General features: G+C 58.4%; 1 protein-coding gene across 1 annotated transcript in view; it reads left to right on the top strand.

Annotated features, from left to right (window-relative positions):
- The first annotated feature begins 2,844 nt into the window (after positions 1 to 2,844).
- CNTN2 (contactin 2) overlaps positions 2,845 to 17,691 on the top strand; it is a 28,675-nt gene continuing 13,828 nt past the window's right edge. The window contains exons 1-3 of the mRNA XM_027695424.1: positions 2,845 to 2,998; positions 13,094 to 13,192; positions 17,257 to 17,401. Coding sequence (XP_027551225.1) covers positions 13,138 to 13,192; positions 17,257 to 17,401 — 200 coding nt within the window. The 5' untranslated portion in view covers positions 2,845 to 2,998; positions 13,094 to 13,137. The remainder of the gene's footprint in view (positions 2,999 to 13,093; positions 13,193 to 17,256; positions 17,402 to 17,691) is intronic.

Below are 17,691 nucleotides of genomic sequence, written 5' to 3'. Positions count from 1 at the left end.
ATTGTTCAAAACTCAACGCCGGGCCTGCGGGTCACGTCCCTCGGCCACCCACAGCTCCAGAGCCTGCGGGGTTGTGCTGGTCCTCAGCGTCCCCTCCTCCCTCACCAGCCCTTCCCCAGGAAGGGAGGGTGTTCAGGCCCCCAAAACCACTTCCCAGAGGGGATTATCTGCTCCCAGAACTCCTCACGGAGCCCTCCCTGACCATGGCCAAGGTCAACGCGACCCCAGAGCGGGCAGTGGGGTCCCTTCCAAGGTGGGAACCCAGGGCACGTCCCTGCACACCCTGGGGAAGTTCAGCACGTCTGGGACACTGTGCTGGCAAAGCTCTGCACCCTCCCGGTGCCAGCTGTGCCCCCACACCCTCGGGAAGCACAGGATATGCGGGATGTGCGGGATATGCGGGATGTGCGGGATATGCGGGATATGCGGGATGTGCGGGATGTGCGGGATGTGCGGGATATGCGGGATATGCGGGAAGAAGGAGCCCCCAAGGCCCAGCAGACGCGGGAGCTCCCGGGGTTCACCCAGCCCCCCGTTCCTGGCACTGCTGCCCCCTCCCCGGGGCCCATCCTGCCCTCCCGGCCCTTCCCGCTCCCGGCAGAGGCTCCCTGGGGCCGGGCCCTGCCGGGAAGGGGCTGCGGGAAGGGGGAGCAGCGGAGCTCTGTGGATGATGGAGGTGGAATTGCCTCGCTAAGAGGATGAAGGCATTAGTGCTTCCTGTTGCAGGGGGGGCTCCCCCCACCCCCTCCCCACCCCGACTGCAACAGTGAGACGAAAAAAAGCGCTTTTTGCCCATTGTAGACCCCCCCAGTGCAGACTGGGGCCACACTCAGTCCCTGCCCCAGGGAAGGATGACAGAGGAGCTGAACTTGGTGCAGAAATTCCAAGCTCCTGGAACTCAGGGACTGCTCCAAAGCCTCAAATCCACCGCTTCCCACTGCCCGCGGGAGCCTCCAAGCCCAAGGTCTGGGCGTCTCTCGGGGCTGTGCAGGCGGCTGCTCCCACCGTTCTCACGGGACACAGGGGGCTTTTATCAGCCAGGAACGAGCGACGACGGGGCCGCGCCCGTCCCCGGGATCGATGCGGGGCAGACACGGACACATCAGCACGATAATGACACCCGTGTCTGCCCGATCTCTGCCCGGGGGCAGCAGGGCTGGATCGATACCGGCAGAGTGTCTCCAGTTACCCTCCTCCTCCTCCTCGGAGAGGCAGCTCCAGCCTGTTGCCTTCCCTTCTGGCACCGGGAATATCCAAGGGAGTCCTTACAGAGCTGCCTTCCCCCCAGAGTGCTGTCCTGGTCTATGTTCGCACCAGGACAAACACCCAAAAGGTCACTGATGTCCTTGTCACCTGCAGAGAGACCCTCAGAGAGCTGCTGAGAGCAGGGACACAAAGGAGAGGGGGCAGGGGGCAGGTCCCCCTCCCTCCACCGGGACAGAACTCCCTCGGATTTCGCTCCATTCATCCCTTTGCTGGGGGTCAGGCTCCGACCCTTCTCTTCCTTTCTGTCCAACAGGACACCAGCTTTCCCAGGTGAGGGCTGTGCAAAGGGCCGGTTCCTTCCAGTCTTACCCCAAAACGGCAGCGGGGAGCAGAAACCGGGACAAACCGGGCAAGGGGAAGGGAGCTGGGACCAGCATCGCGCCCCACTCCATCCCCGGCAGCCTCCGGGACAGCAGGAGCTTTGCCAGTCAATAGAGACGCTAATGCCTTAATTACTCTTCGGTAATTGCAGCCCATTAACCTGTGGACAGCCCCAGCGCCCATTGATCTCCCCACATCATTAACAGGTCTGGGCTGGAGCCGGGAGGGATGGGAGGGCGCGGTGGTCCCTGACACGCTCACAAATCCTTCCGCTTCCCGCAGCCCGGCAGCGACCTGCCCGCCGGCAAAACCCCGCACCGGAGCACCCTCCGCACCTCGGCGGGGGTGGCAAAGGCGGCGTCTCTTCCCTCCGAACTCCAGTGCCCGCAGGGAATCGCGGAGGAAGTCCTGGAGTGTCCCTGTCTCATCCCATGGCATCGCTCCACCGGGACACACCTTCCCCCAGCCAGGATCTCCTGGCCGCAGGTATTCCCGGAAAAGGCTCTAGGTGCCAGCCCCGAGCCCCTCGGACCACGGGCACAGCCGGAGGTGGCTCCGGCTCACCCAAAAACCCCAGAGGCGACCGCGGTGTCACCCCCGCGCCGCCCCCTCCGAGGAAACCGCGTCCTCCCGAGCTCGGGGACCACCTACGACAGCCGGAGCATCCCAAAATTTGGCCGTACAGCAATTTCCTCAGCGGGAACACCGGCCCGGCTGGGTGCATATATATATACAGATATCCATATATAAATGTGTATAACACATATCTGGAGATATTGTATAATATATATGGATCTATTGTATAATATATGTATGTATTTAGGCACAGGGGGTGCGTAGGGACAGAAATACCTCGCAGAGATGGGCGTCCCTGCCTGTCACCCCCCACCTGGGGCTGATCCCTTCCCTGCTTCCACCCCACAGAGAAGGGCTCGGACCCCTCCAGCCCCCCCCAGGCCCTACACCTGCTCCGGCCCCAGGGACGGGCCGAGCCGGCGGCGAGCGGAGCAGACGAGGGGGCTCTGCCGGGGGGCTGGTGGGCGCAGCAGGCAGGAGGCCGGGGGATGAATTATGCATGATGCTGCAAGTCGCTCTGCCTCCCTGACTGGTCCTTGGACTGTGGCAAGTGAGGTAAAGGCAGGAGGAGGAGGAGGAGGAGGAGGAGGAGGGAAAAAAAAAATGCGCTCTCCGGGGAGCGGCGCGGTGGTTGGCAGCGAGCGAGGGAGCGCGCACGCAAAGGAGGGAGGGGAGGGAGGAGCACATCCTAATGCAGAGATGCTGCAGTGGCTCTGGGCACACACATCCCCGCTCGGGCAGCCACCAGCCGAGCGCTGCCTCGCCGCCGACCCTCCCGGCAGCGCCGAGGCCCCGCAGCCCCCCGGCTCATGCCCACGCGGCCGCCCCGCACAAGGTAAGAAAGAGCCTTTCCCCCCCGCCCCGCGCCGGGGCCCGGAGGGGTGCGGGAGGCTCCACGTGCCGGGGCACCCTTCCCCACCTTCCCCGCCGGAGACAACTCGTGGTTGGGTTTGCTCTGGCCGGGGGGGAACCCGCCGGAGCCCGCGGGCCTCGGGCGGGCATCCTTCGGGCATCCCCGGGCGGGCGATGCCAGCGCCGGAGCGGAGCCGGGGGCGGAGGTGGGAGAAGGGGGGGCCGCGGCTCTGGCACTTGTGGCAGGGGCCGAGGCGGACGCGGCTGTCACAGCGGGAATGTCTCCTGTGGGATGAGCCTGGGAATATTTTTGTTGTTATTTACCGCCCTCCTGCTTTTTCCTGCCGGCGCGTTCCGGCTCGGGGCGCTCGCAGAGCCCGCTCGCGGGGTCGGGGAGGGGTTTTGGGGTCCGCGGGGCTTCTGCTGCCACAAAACTATTTCGGCGTCTCCATCTGAGCCCTGAGCACCCGAGAGTTCCCTCCCCAGGGAGGAGGGAGCAGGGAGACCGTGGTGTCCAAATTCACCTTCCGAGGGTGGGAGGGGGCAGATCTCAGGGGAGAGGAGGGAGAGGGGGATGCTCCGGGCACGATGGGGGGGGGGGATTTGTGAGGCTGAGGTTTGGGTCAGGGAGGCTCCGGGCTGTGGGGAAGCTGCAAAATCACGGATGAATTGCCCACCCCGTGGGGGGCACCCGGCAGTCAGGGCACCCCTGTGCTCTCTCCCTGCTCACACAGGATGGATGTTGGGATGGGGAAGCAGCCGGCGGGAGGGGAGGCTGGAGGTGATTCACGGGGCTCCCCCTTCCCATGTCTTGAAACTTCCCGAGCTCCCTCCTCATCCCACCCACGCTGCCCCACTGGCTGCTCCAGCCCTGCTCCACTCCCAGCAGTCCCAGCATCATTCCTCTGGCTGCACTGGGGACTATTCACGGGACGTTGTCATCTCTCCAAGGAAACACTGGTTGCTTTGAGGATGGGAGGCAGCAGCCTCGGCAGCCTCTGGCTTTCCCCAGACCCCGAGCACGGCTCAGCTCCTCCCAGCCCACCCCAAAACGGGCCCACCAGAAGCTCTGAGGGCACAAAGCTCAAGCACAGGCTCTTGCCTGAGATTTAGGAGCAGGTTTGCATCCAAAAACGAGCCTCTTGAGGCCAGACAGTTGGTACTGAGCACACCCAACAGCTCAAACAGCCCCAAAGCCACTTGCTTTGCTCACACAGGGAAACAGCGGGTCTCAAACTTTGTAGGAATAGCTGTGCTTCCCAGAGGTGGATCAGAATTACCCAAAAGTAAAGGAAACAAAGCAAAAGGGTCCTGGCCAGCCCAGCTGCTCCTGGGGCACAGGAGATGGAAGCAAAGGGATGCCAATGCTCTTCTCCATCCCCTGATTGACTCCCACCAAACAGAGCAACCACTTCTGTCACCCATGGGTGACATAACCTGGGTTATTGTTTTCTCTGCAGATTTGCCACAAACAGATCAGAAAAGGCAGAACCCGAGGGTGTCATTAGGGAGGCATTTCCCACACTCCCACCAGCCCCACCTGCACAGGGAGGGTCCCTGGAGCTGGGAATCCACGTGGAGCTGAGCTCACAGTAAAGCCCAGCCCGGCTGTCCAGCCACGCTGAATGCTTTGTACACATCCAAAATCCAAATTATCCGTGAAAACTCATGGATTCTGATGAGAAGCAGAGACCTCCCCGCGTTTCTCAGCAACCCCTGAGAGCTCCAAGGTCTCCCACAGCACTTTGTCCCTGGCACTGGCTGTGCCAACCCCCCAATCCGTGCAGGTTTGAAGGTGCTGGGATGACACAAACCCACGCAGCCACCTGGAAAACATCTCACCTCCAGGGATCTCCCGGCAGCTCCCAGACAGCAGCACAGGGCTCCCTGCTCAGCCGAGCAGAGCTGGGGGAGGCAGGGTGGGATCCGTGGCCTCTGGGATGGCTCCTGGCTCTGGGATGGCTCTGGGATATCTCCTGGCTCCGGGATGGCTCTGGGATGGCTCCTGGCTCTGGGATGGCTCTGGGGTGGCTCTGAGGTGGCTCCTGGCTCTAGGATGGCTCTGGGATGGCTCTGGGATGGCTCTGGGATGGCTCCTGGCTCTGGGATGAGATGTCTCCTGGCTCTAGGATGGCTCCTGGCTCTGGGATGGATGGCTCTTGGCTTTGGGATGGCTCCTGGCTCTGGGATGGCTCTGGGATGGCTCCTGGCTCTGGGATGGCTCTGGGGTGGCTCTGAGGTGGCTCCTGGCTCTGGGATGGCCATCCCAGAGCTCTCCCTGCTCAGAGCAGGGATGGGCTTTGCTCTGTCTCGTGGGGTTTTGCTCAGCACGTCCCTCTCCTTCCTAAATCAGTGCCAGCACTGCTTTCCAGGCACGAGGAGCTGCACATTCCCAGGAAGGTTTTGGGGTGGGCTGGTGGCAGTGGGACCCCCCTGCTGCACACACACAGACCCCTCACACCATGAACAAACAGGACAGGCAGGAACCCCCAGGAGGGGCTTTTGGAGATGTTAAAGCATAGAGACACGGAAAGAGGGGAGAGGCTTCCTTGGAGAGTCCTTTGAGAGCCAAAAAACAGGGATGGAAGAGAAGAAACACGATTCAAATGTGCTGTGACAGGATGGATCAAGCTCTTTCTAGACACTTTCTGCCTTTTCCTGCACTCGGTGCCTTCGGGTTCTCGTGGAGCTGGAGAGCAGGAACAGCTCTGGGCAGACAAGGAAACAGAGTCTGCTCTCAAGCTGCACAAAACCCCTTCCCCTGAACCCAAAATGTTCTTTATTCCATGACAAACACTCCTGGCCCTGACCCCAGCATGTGGGGTCCGGGGGTGTTCAGCACGACCCAGGGGAGGTGTCCCAAAATTCTGGGGAGCACATGAGGAATTCCCACCCAGAGCCAAACCCAGCCGCCCCCCTCCAGCAGCCTGGATGCTAAATTATTACATGTATTATTTATTGGACAGCCTGTGGAGCTGTCAGTCCTGCTCCAGAGAGCCATAAAACAGGAAGGAAGAGGGAGAAGTGTTCAGTGCTGATTCCTGCTTGTTTCCATAAAGACAGGAGCAGCTTGGCACCGCTTGGAGGCTGAATCCTAAAACCACTTTAACAAAGGCAGGAGAGAGAGGGTTGGACACCGGGGTGGTGCCTTCCCAGGAGCGGAATAAATGACACCACTGCAGGGGATCCCTTCCCCTCGCCCCGGGAGGGAGGGGATTGAACACCAAGGTACCCCTGGGGATGCTGTACCTCCCCAGCATGACCAGTATGAGAACCAGTGGGGCCAAGGTGAGGGCTGAGGAGCTCTGTGGGGCTGGGGAAGATGCCCAGGGCCATGCAGGGATCTCCAAATACCAGGAAGGCTCTGGGTGAGGTCACACCAGCAGCAGGCTGGGGGATCAGGGATCAGGGATCCTGACACTTCCCCAGGGCTGCCTCAGCCACGAGGTTTCCCAAAGCCCCTCCACTTGTTTTTCCTCCCTCCCAGCACCAGTTCCTGCCAAGGCAGCAGCGGGGAGGGGATGGAGCAGGCTCTGGTGCAGGTAGGGAGCTATTTATACCTGTGCCACATCAAAGAATCTCTGCTGCTGACGCCACGGAGCTCTAATAGCAGAGAGGGGGTGGGCTGGAGAGGCTGGGAGAGCTGGGGATGGCCCAGGGTTTGGGCAGAGCTGGGGATGGCCCAGGGTTTGGGCAGAGCTGGGGATGATCCAGGGTTTGGGCAGAGCTGGGGATGGCCCAGGGTTTGGGCAGAGCTCCCCACAGCTCAGCTCTGCCTGCTCCAGGCGTGGAGAGGAAAGGGGAGACCTGCTGTGGGGAGCTTTATTTTGGAGTTTTGTTTGGGGGAGGAGGCGACCTCGACTCCCAGCCTGTCTGAGCATCCCCTCCCGTGCAATCCCTGAGGAATAACCAGCATTTCCCAGGGAAAGGGAGTGCAGGCTGTGCCCAGAGATGCTTGGAGGGTGCTTTGCACCCCAGTGAACATGCAGGGGAGGCCCAGTGTTTGGAACTTTACCCACCATAATCAGCATTAATAAGGATTTCAGGCAGACATCCCCTCCCAGCCGCCCCCCTGCTCACCTGGAGTCACTCGTGGCCTTGTTCTCAAAGACTCTGAGCATCTTCCCAGCTGCTGTGGGCTGAGCTATCGATTGAAACACGAGTCTGGAGGGAGAGCTTGGAGCTGCAGCTTGTGGGGAATTCACCTCCTGTGCCAAACTTCCCCCCTGCCCTGTGCCCCGGGGCCTGGAGATGCACAGAGAGGTTTCCTGGCTGTTCCTGTGGGTCTGCTTTGTCTTCTCTCGTGCCCTGAGGCATCTCCTCAGGGCTGAGCTGCTGCAGCTGCCCCGAGGACCCTCCTGGGGGTGACACGAGCCTGGTCCAGCCCCAAAACCTTGAGTATTTTCCAAGGATTTATTGCAGCAGAGCAGAGGATCAGGCACCCCAAGGCACCAAGGTGGTGGCAGCCAGAGATGGGAACTGGTTTGGTCGGGAGGGGGGGTGGAAAAAAGAATAATAATGATAATAATAATAAAAAAAAAAGGCAAACCCGCTGACTGCAAAGCTCAGATGGAAAATTCAGACTTCCCAATATAACAGAAGAGCAGGAAAGGCCCCCTCATAAGATCACCCTTTTTATCAGAATTAGATTTTACCCCCCCAGGGATCCCAGCCCATCTCGTGCCTCCCACACCCCATCCCGTGTCCCTGGACCGAGGGCAGGTCCCGGCTTTGTCTCCTCACAAAGGGGAGGGTTTGCCTGGATGGGGCTGAACCAAAAGGAAACTCCCACTGAGCCCCTGTGACAATGAGGGGCTGTGACCCATGATGTCCGTGGATGCACCAGCCAATTATTAGGGAAAGGCACTTAAAAGGCACAGGGAAAACAGGGAGCTCTGGGAACCCGTGCCTGAATTCAGATTTCTTGCTGGGATCACCCCAGAGCCCGCCTGCCCCTCACCCCGGGACCAGAAGGGCTTCTTTCACCCCCAGGTGAAGTCAAACCTCTCCCTGCTTTGAGCAGGAGCTGCTCCTGGGTGCCAGGGCTGCCTTATCCATGGCACAGCCACACACTGACCCACCAGCATCCAGGAAATCTGCTCAGGGAAGCACAGCCCCGGAACAGCAGCTCTTCTCCCAGCACTTGGCTCCAACCTCATCCCATCCAACACAAAATCAGGGATGGGAGGATGGGAGCCTTGGCCCCTCAGCAGCTCCAAACTCTCCCAGTGATGCCCCCCCTGGAACTGAGCTCCCAGTGGGGTTTTCTCTCCCCCCACAGGGATTTCTCTCTTTTCCAGAGTGTTGGATAACCTGGGCTCTTCCAGACACCCCCACCCTGCTCTGAGCTGTTCCCCCTGTTCATCCACTGAGGGAGGAAAGAGCAGGAGCCACTGATCAAACACTGATCCTTATCCAGCCAGGGCTCCTGCAATTAATTGATTATTATCAATTTAAGGTACTTTGGCTGGGGACAGATATCAAAACCAGCAGCACCCACAGCACTCCTCTGCCTTCTGTTCTGACCCCACTGGGTCCCCCAGTAACTGCAGTGGGATTTGGGGTCTGTTTTTGGGGTGTGATGAGCCTGGGGAGGGCTGAGCTTCACCACAAGGCTTTGAACCCTCTGAGGCTAATTTTGGTCCTCATTTGGGCCTTGGACACTTGGCTGCTTAGGGTGGGTTTGGGGTGGTTTGCAGGATTTCTGCAGCAGCTGCTGCTGCAGGTCCCAGAGCCACCAAGAGATCAGAACCCAGAAAAGCTCAGGAAAGGCTGAATTCAGAGGTTGCCTCTAAATCAATCTCCTGAGCACAGGCAGTTTTACAGGAGGACAGATCCATTACAACAAACCCATTTGTAGCTCACTGAAACACGCTGTGCGGGGACGGACAGACTGTTCCCAACCTTGGGCAGGGCTCGCAAGTCAAAAGCCAGGGAACATCAAAAGCCTGCCCTTCCCATGCTCCTGAATAAAAGAGACACTCAGCACAGGAGGAGCTGCAGCATCACCCACCCTCAGGAGCAAAATCATTCCCTGGGGAAGGCGGCAGCACAAGGAGCTGCCCCACTTAAAAGTGCTCCTGTGGTCAGCGAGCACAGGAGATGGAATTACACTGATTTATCCTGGTAATGGATAGTGCTCTGCTGGCCTTGTCACCTCCTGTCAAAGCCCATCTCCCACCCAAAAGCCACCCCTGGCCTCCCCACACCCAAAATCCAGCTGGAGTCCCCCCCCCTGCAGAGGATGCTGCTCCACAGCCAGAGCTGGAGCTGGACCAGGACCAGGCCCTGTCTCCTCTCCCAGATGCTCAGGACTCTTCACAGTGTCTCTGTAGCTCCTCAGCTCCATCTCCACGATAATGGATCGCTCCCAGACCCCAGGGGCTCCAGAGGAAAGGGCTAATGCTCGTGGTTTTCCCACTGTGCCCACGCCTGCCCTGCTGCAGGAGGTATTAATGACACATCCATTAGCAGGGAGGGCAGATCCCCTTTCAGTGCAGCAGAAGGCTCTCGAGTGACTGTCAAAATACCCCAGGACGAGGGGAAAGAACAGGTCCCTGTGGCCCTCCTCTAATTAGGGGTGGAGGGCAGGTCTGAATGTGAGATGCAGAGTGTCTGGGCACGCTTGGGAGGAGCTCAGGGTCGGCTGCTCGGGGTCGTGGCTTTGGAGAGGCCCCCGAGGCCCCAGCCCAGCCCCAGGGGTGACCTCAAGAGCAGCAGCCCCTCAGGCACAATTTGATCGTGGCTTTTAGGTGACAGGGCAGCCAGGACCACGGAAAGCAGCATCCAAGAGGATTAGTTCACCCAGTCTCTGGTTGCACATAAATTCAGTGTCAGCACTCGGAGAAACTCCTCTGTTACTCTCTTCCATCTCCATTTGGTGGGGAGGGTACCTGGAGCTCCTCCTGGCTGCCACATTCCTGATTTTTTTTACCAAGTTAAAGCACGGGCTGGATTTAAAGCAGCAAAGCAGCAAAGCAGCAGCACCTCCCTCAGCAGGAGCCTCCCCGTGAGCCACCCGAGGAGCAGCTCAGCACATCCCACCTCCAGAGCCGCCCCGAGACACCCCAGGAACAAATACCCAGGAGGGGGGTTCTGGGGAGGTGGAGGGATGAGCACAGGGGAGTGGGAAGAGAGAACGTGGTGAATAAAAGGGATGAGAACAGATGGGGAGAGCAGGGTGGGAAGAGGCAGAGCCGGAGCCAGCACAGAGCCGTGGTTTTACATCACAAATAATGAACCGACAAATAATCCAACAATTCAAATCAGCTCAATCTCCACAGGGTACCAGCCTTGCTTGGCTGCAGGGAGTGAAGCCCAGGGGGGGTGCTGGGGGCTGTAGTCCCATGGAAAGGCATCACAGCTCTTCCTTCCCTTGTCCTGCCCGGATCACAGCCCAGCCCTCGGGAACACCTCCTGTTGAGGTGGAGACACAGGGGACAGGCAGGAGGAAACTTGCTCAGATCCAGCACATCCAGCAGCAAGTGGGAAGTGCTGATAAAACCAGGGAGGTGGCAGGAGCTGCCCAGAGGAGCCTCCAGCCCCCCAGGAGGGACAGTGGCCCACACTGACCTCCTCCTCCTTGTTACATGGATTTAAACTGACAGAGAGTGGGTTTAGATTGGATTTTAGGAAGGAATTCCCCCCTATGAGGGTGGGGAGGCCCTGGCACAGGTTGCCCAGAGAAGCTGTGGCTGCCCCATCCCTGGATGGGATGAATCCCATCTCAAGGCCAGGAGTGCCCTGGTCTAGTGGAAGGGATGGGATGGGAGGGGATGGGATGGGATGGGACGGGACGGGATGAGATGGGCTTTAAGGTCCCTCCCGACCCAAACCATTTGTGTTTCTACAAAAAATAACCAAACTGAATGTTCCCACCCTCTTTCCTATTTGTTTTAAAAGTGAGAGGGAAAAGGAATAAATGAAGGAAACCTGCAGCCAGTCAGAGCTTCCCGGGGAAGCTCCAGGGCTGCAGATCCAGGCCCAGCAATCGGGGCTGGAAGAGACGGAGCAAAGACTCCCTGACTTTAATTTGCTGCTGGTGGTGCAGGAACAGCTCCCCTGCTCCCTGCCTTCCACAGACCCTCAAGGAAGCAAACCGGGGAGACCTGGAAAAGTCAACCCGTTAATTAGTGCGGAGCTGGCACCGCCCGCAGACCCCCCGTGGCAGCTCTGCCTGCTCAGCACCCCCGGCTGAGGGACTGAGGGCCGGGGCAGGGAACAAAGGGACAGTGTTTGCTGCGGGGCCGTGGGCTCAGGACGCCGTTTGGGGCGTGATTGTCGTTGACATCAAGTGATTCCATGTGACTGACTCACTCCGGGGCTGCTGGAACAAATGGAGCAGCTTCCATGTGTGAATACACCCCACACGCCCTTCCCTGCTCCGTCCCCGAATTCCCTGCCCAGAACGCTGCTCCCACCAGGAGCTGCCACGGCTTTATTGGGAATGGGAGGAAAAGGAGGCGGGGGTCCCTCCTCCCCCAGCCACACACACCGTAATTAAGCTCCAGCCTTATTTTGGGCAGATAACAAACCCCAACCAGGGCACGAGCTCGCTGGGGGCAGAGGGGATCCAACCCCCTGAACGAGATAAAAATCAAGGATTTGGGTGAGGACACAAAGGGGCCAGGTGGCTTTTGCAGCGGGCAGGGTCCCTATGGGGGGTGTGGGGGGCAAAGCCGGGCTCTCCTGTTTGCTCAGGTGCAGCTCCGGGGGCTGCCGGTCACAAACCGGCCAAGCTGGGGCTGCATCCCGCGGGACAGGGGCTTAATCCCGGCTCCGGGGAGCTCGGGAGCAGCTCGGGCGGACAGATGGGCCGGGAGAGGAGCGGAGCAGCACCAGCTGGAGCAGGGGGGATGAGCAGCACGGGCGGCCCCGGGAGCTCTTGGCAGCATCTCGAGCGGGCGGCTCACCGGGCTGTGCGCTCGGGAGGGCAGCCCGGGCTCCTCCTCCTCCTCCTGCCGGCTCCGTTAACAAAGAGGGGGGAAAAACCCAGCCCGACATCCCTGCTGGAGTGCCGGGGAAGGAAGAGGTGCCCGTGCTGGAGCTGGGCCAGCCGGGAGAACTCGGGGACCAGGGGCAGCACAAAGGGCGCGGGGCTTGGTTGGGTTTTTTTAATTTTTGGGAGATCTTGGCAGGCAGGGGGCTGTGGAGGGGACTGGACAGCTCTGCTGCCCCTGCTAACTCATCCCAGGGCACCGGGAAGTGCCTCGGCACTCCCTCAGCCCTTCATTAACTGTTCAAATGCACTAAACTTAAGAGAAAAGCAGGAAAGGACCCAGCCCTGGGCTGCCCCTTTGCACATCCTCCTGCAAGCCTGAGCTCCCTGCCTGGTGGAGCAGCACGTGGTGAGAAGCTGAGCCCTCCAACCTGTCCAGAACAAGGGATTTGGGGCTGGCACAGCCCCCAAAATCAGGCAGTGCCCGAGGAGCTTCAATCAAAGATGCCTTTTTTAATAGAATCACAGAATCCCTGACCAGTTTGGGTTGGAAGGGACCTTAAAGATCACACAGTGCCACCCCCTGCCATGGGCAGGGACACCTTCCACTAGCCCAGGTTGCTCCAGGCCCCGTCCAACCCGGCCTTGGACACTTCCAGGGAAGGAGAGTCCACAACTCCTCCGAAAAACCTGTTCCAGGGCCTCCCCACCCTCCCAGGGAAGAATTTCTTCCCGATATCTCTTATTTTCACAAAGTAACAGATCATTTCTTCCTCCTCACCCCCCACCAACATCCTGTGCTCTTCTGCCTTTGTGGTTTTTAATCAGGAACGCTCAGGAGGGAGCGTTATTTTTGGAGGTGGGGGGGGAAGGAGAGCAGATAACGAGGGAGGAGGAACAACAACAGCTCCCCAACCAGATTTGTGGTGCCAGGGAGAAAAAAAAGAGCTCCTTCAACCACTGCCCTGCCCTTGGGACAGCTGGATGTGACTCTGCCCTGGGCCTGTGGCCAGCAGGGTGGCACAGCTGGACGCTGTGCCCTCGGGCAGAGCCTCTGGAATCACGGAATCATGGAATATCCCCGGGAAGGGACTCGGATTGCAGCTCCTGGCAGCTCACCCCGCTCTCTGTCCCTCGCAGGGCCACCGTCCCCGTAGAGGCTCCACACCGTGACCTGGCACAGGATGGGAGGCACAGGAGGGTTTGTCCACACATCCCTGGCTGTCAGCACCTTCCTGGGTAAGAGTTTTCCTTTGGGAGAGGTGGGAGGTGTCCGGGGGGACATCACCAGTTGGGATCAGCCCAATCCTCGGAGGGGTGGTTCGTGCTGCCCAGGGCTGTGTCCGTGTTATTCCCAATTTCCCTTTGTGCTGCTCAAAGAGGACAGGAATGGTTGACACACACACCTCCCCCTCCCCTTTCTAAATCCAGGTTTGGGTGAACTCAGGAGATGCAGGAGGAATTTCCTTCTGCCAGTGGGAGTCACTCGTGGTGAAGCCACTTCACCATCCTGGATTTTCTAGGGGATGCCTTGTTGGCCACACCCTGATTGCAAAAAGATTCCTGTTCATCAGGGACCATTGCTGGATCTCAGGGACCATTTCTGGATCTCAGGGAGGCTCAGGCTGCTCTCTGCAGGTCCCTTTTCAGCAGGGAGACATTTCATTTCAGCCAACTGAGAATTAGATAATGTCTTCAAGCTAATTTGTCATCCCGGGCAGAGGCTGCTCGCCTGTCCTTATAAATATCTAATTACCTTTTAATGTTCTCTGGATCCCCAAGGAGGCAGAAGGAGGGGTGGCTGCCCTAGATTGGGAGGCAATTATCCTGTTTGGAAATTGGTCTGACCCAAATCTGGGCATGGAGATGGACTTGGGTTCTCCCATTAACCACCTGAGTTCAGGCCACTCGCTCCCAGCCCAAGCTGAGCCCCCCAAAACTGCCCTTCTGGGAAGCATGGGAGGGTGATTTTCTCTGACCTCTGGCTGATGGTGCAATGGATCTCAGGAGCCAGCTGGGACAGAGGGAAATCCTCCCTGGGGACACGAGGGAGGGACTGGGGACACAACGATGGCAGCAGGAGATGAGGCTCAAGGAGACACCACGGAGCCAAAGGCTCCAGGTCTGGAGCAAAATGTAAAGGTCTGGAGCAATCTGTAGAGGTTTAAAGCTTCTCAAGTGCACAGGGGCAGCTCTCTAAAATCTAAAACCCTCCCTGGCCTTTGTTCATTTGGTAAAAGCTCTGGAAAATCTTGAGATCTGAGGCTGGTTAAAGCCCTGACCCTTTGTTCCTCACGAAGCTTCTCATTAAAAATAAACCCTCTGCTCCTCTGGGAGCTGCCCCTTCGAAAAGAACCACTTGGGTTCTGGGCACATGTGTGTTCAGGCTGCCCAAAACACCAATTAATTGCCCAATTCCCTCGTGTGCTGAGGCTCCAGGCTGTGGGCAGTGCTCCGGAGCCATGGACGTGGAATACAGCTTGGAAAACACTCAGCTGAGCCACTGATCATCCCCTGCCCTCCAGAGCTGGCTCAGGGCTCAACACGAAGGGGAAAGGGTTCAGCCTCCTGCACACCTGGGCTTTCCAGGTCTGGCTCTCAGCATATTCCTAAAAATACCCCACAAATAATGCCAGAAAGGGGCCGGTGCCCAGGGAGGCTCCGGAGTCACCTCCCCGCAGCTGCTTTGCCAAATCTTAATGTTCAGATGTTCCACTCGCACCTGTTTCTGGTTATTTTGGTGCTGATATCGATTTGCACCGTTCCTGAAGGTCGTTGTGGAGGTGCAGGGATGGGTTTGCCATCATTCCTGCTCTCCTGGCTGGAAGCAGCACAGACAATTCCGAGCGGGTCACTTTGCTCCTTCCAAAATTGGAGGAGACCTTGATTTTGTGTCTGTTCTCCCTGTTGCCCAAGGACAGAACGTCTTGGTAACATCAAAAATGAGAGTTCTGAGGGGACACAAGTGGCCCAGACAATCACTCTCAGACATTCTGAGATTTACCACCCTGATTTACCCTCAATTCTTAATTCTGCCCTTGTCCCCATCTTGTAACTGTTTAATTATGGCTTTAATCTGACCACTGTTTGTTTAATGAGTGAGATCCAGGCATTTCAGCACTGACCAGACACCTTGGAACTGGAGATAAAAACTCACCTGAACTCCTGGCATTGATTTCCTTGGGGAAAATCAATCCCTCACAGTTGCAGTCCATAACCTTGGCAGGGAAAAAGGGACAGCAGAGGAGACCAACAGGACACAGAGTCTGGGTGGAAGCCGAGGGGAGGATGAGCCTAATTTGGCTCGACTGGAAAAGAGCATCCCATAAGAAAGGGCATGGATGGGAGTGGCGACAACATATATTTTATTTGTTAAATAAATAGGAGTTATTTACCACGTGCTGCCCGTTAATCTCAAAATGTAAAGCTGTTAAACCTCAGTCCAGTCACTGCCATCTGTGAGAACACAATTAACACACCTGCCAGAACACAATTAGTACTTTCTTATTAATTCCCCATTAACTCCTGATTGTTTTCCCTGCTGGTCAGCAGAGTTCTTTCCAGCTGGGAGCTGCTCAGCACTTGGTGAACCAACTGATAGGAGATTTCCAGCTTCCACGAGCTTTTCCTTCAGGAATAGAAGGGTTCTAGGAGGAAATGGCACTGGTTTGGAGGGGACACGACCCTCAAAAAGCTGCTTTTCTTTCATTCCAAAGAGTCAGCCCCGGGCTCTGTCCCCTCCCTGTGTGACACCAGGGACCAGCAGCTCCTGCAGCAGCACATCCCCAGCTCTGGGATAATTGCCTGGTGCTGGGACAGCTGCTCCAAACCCACTTGGAGCCAATTAGCAGAGCCCCCTTTTCCCATCCCACCCTCATCCCTGCACGGAGCAGGAGCCAAACCCCGGGAGCTGCAGGTAAAGGGGCTGCTCCCCCCGATCCCAGAGAGCTGAGCTGGTCATTCCCTGCTGGAAGTTACTCTTGCATAAAACATCAAACTGGCTGGAGCCGCTTAATTTGAGGAGTGCCCATGCTGGGCAGCGGAGGGAAGGAGACAGATTGTGGGGTTGAGACAGTTATTAATTCAATTAGGAAGCATGGAAGGGATCCTGGAGCTACAGAAGCATCTTGGAGCTTATCAGCGAGCAGGAGACTGTGCTGGTGGCTCCTTCCCTGATAAGGGCCAGGCATTCCCAAGGTGCCAGGGAGAGGACAGACCTGCTGGCAATTATCCCACCAGCTGCTCCTGCAATAAAGAGATTTCCAGGCAGCTTCTGCTTTGCTCTTTATTTACAGTGTCACTGCCAGGCCAGGTTTTGGACAGGGCTTGGAGCAGCCTGGTCTGGTGGAAGGTGGTCAGGAGGGTGGAACTGGATGGGTTTTAAGGTTCCTCCTGTCCCAAACCGTTCTGGGATTCTGGTTTCCATGCAGCCTGTGTGGAAGGGGCCTGCTAGAATTTGTTATTTGTCTGAGACACGAGTCCCTCAGCGAGGACAGATGGCACTTCCCAGTGACAAAGGGTCACCAGAGGGTGCTGGTTCCAAAGGGGGGCCCAGACACAGCGTGGGAGAAGCAGGAGGGTCCTTCTGTTCCTCTCGTGCCTCAGCCTGAGCCGTGCCCACAACAGCAAGATCAGAGTCCAACCCCTGTCTGAAGGTTCCAAAAGCAGCTCAAGGCTCACCCCAGTCCTGGAACAGGATGGTCTGCACTGGTTTGAACACCAGCAACCAACTGGTCTGAGTGGTCAGGAGCTGGGGGTGCTGCAGGTGCAGGGGCTGAGGGACCATCAGAGCCGGGATGATCCCGGGTCTCCTCCTGCTCCCTCGTCCTGGAGAGGATGAGGAGGAACCAACCAGCCCAGGAGAGAGAGGAGGAACCAACCCAGGGAGGGCACAGCCCCAGGCCTGTGTGCAGGTGGTTTTCCAAGGGCTGTGTGTCCGTATCCTCCATCCCTGAGTCTCCGGGGCTGCCGGTGCCTCCGGCAGGGTGGGATGGGTGGGATGGGATGGGATGGGTGGGATGGGATGGGGGGGATGCTCCTTTGGCAGGGTGGGATGGGTGGGATAGGTGGGATGGGTGGGATGCTCCTCCAGCAGGGTGGGATGGGCAGGATGGGTGGGATGGGATGGGATGGGTGGGATGCTCCATGGGAAGCACAGGCTGGGAGCCCCGAGCCAGGGTTGGGCTATGCTGACAGATGGGTTGTGACTCTCATGCTGCTCCTCCTGCTGCCAGGGACACCCTACGGAGCTGGAAAGGAGCGTTTTTTTAGGAAAAGCCAAGCGGGTTTTCCCTCTCTTGCAGTTTGGTGCCAGGCCCAGAGCAGCATCAGGAGCTACGGGCCCGTGTTTGAGGAGCAGCCCTCCCACACCCTCTTCCCTGAAGGCTCAGCAGAGGAGAAGGTCACTCTGACCTGCAGAGCACGAGCCAACCCCCCTGCGACCTACAGGTGAGCTCAGACCTACAGGTGAGCTCAGACCTTCAGGTGAGCTCAGCTGCTCCCTCTGCTCCAGCACCAGGAGAAAACCAGCCCGGGTTTGGTTCCTCTTCTCCACTTTTATATTATTAAGGTGGGAATGAGCCTCCTCGTCCACACGGGGTTGAGTCCAAGGAGGAGCAGCTGAGGGAGCTGGGGGGGCTCAGCCTGGAGAAAAGGAGGCTCAGGGGGGACCTTCTGGCTCTGAAACCCCCTGACAGGAGGGAGGAGCCGGGGGGGGTCGGGCTCTGCTCCCAGGGAAC

The sequence above is a fragment of the Neopelma chrysocephalum genome, unplaced genomic scaffold, assembly GCF_003984885.1.
Source record: "Neopelma chrysocephalum unplaced genomic scaffold, ASM398488v2 Primary Assembly neopelma1_100, whole genome shotgun sequence".
Classification (NCBI taxonomy): domain Eukaryota; kingdom Metazoa; phylum Chordata; class Aves; order Passeriformes; family Pipridae; genus Neopelma; species Neopelma chrysocephalum.
The sequence above is the reverse complement of the archived record's forward strand: the minus strand, read 5'-3'. Positions and strand labels throughout refer to the sequence as shown.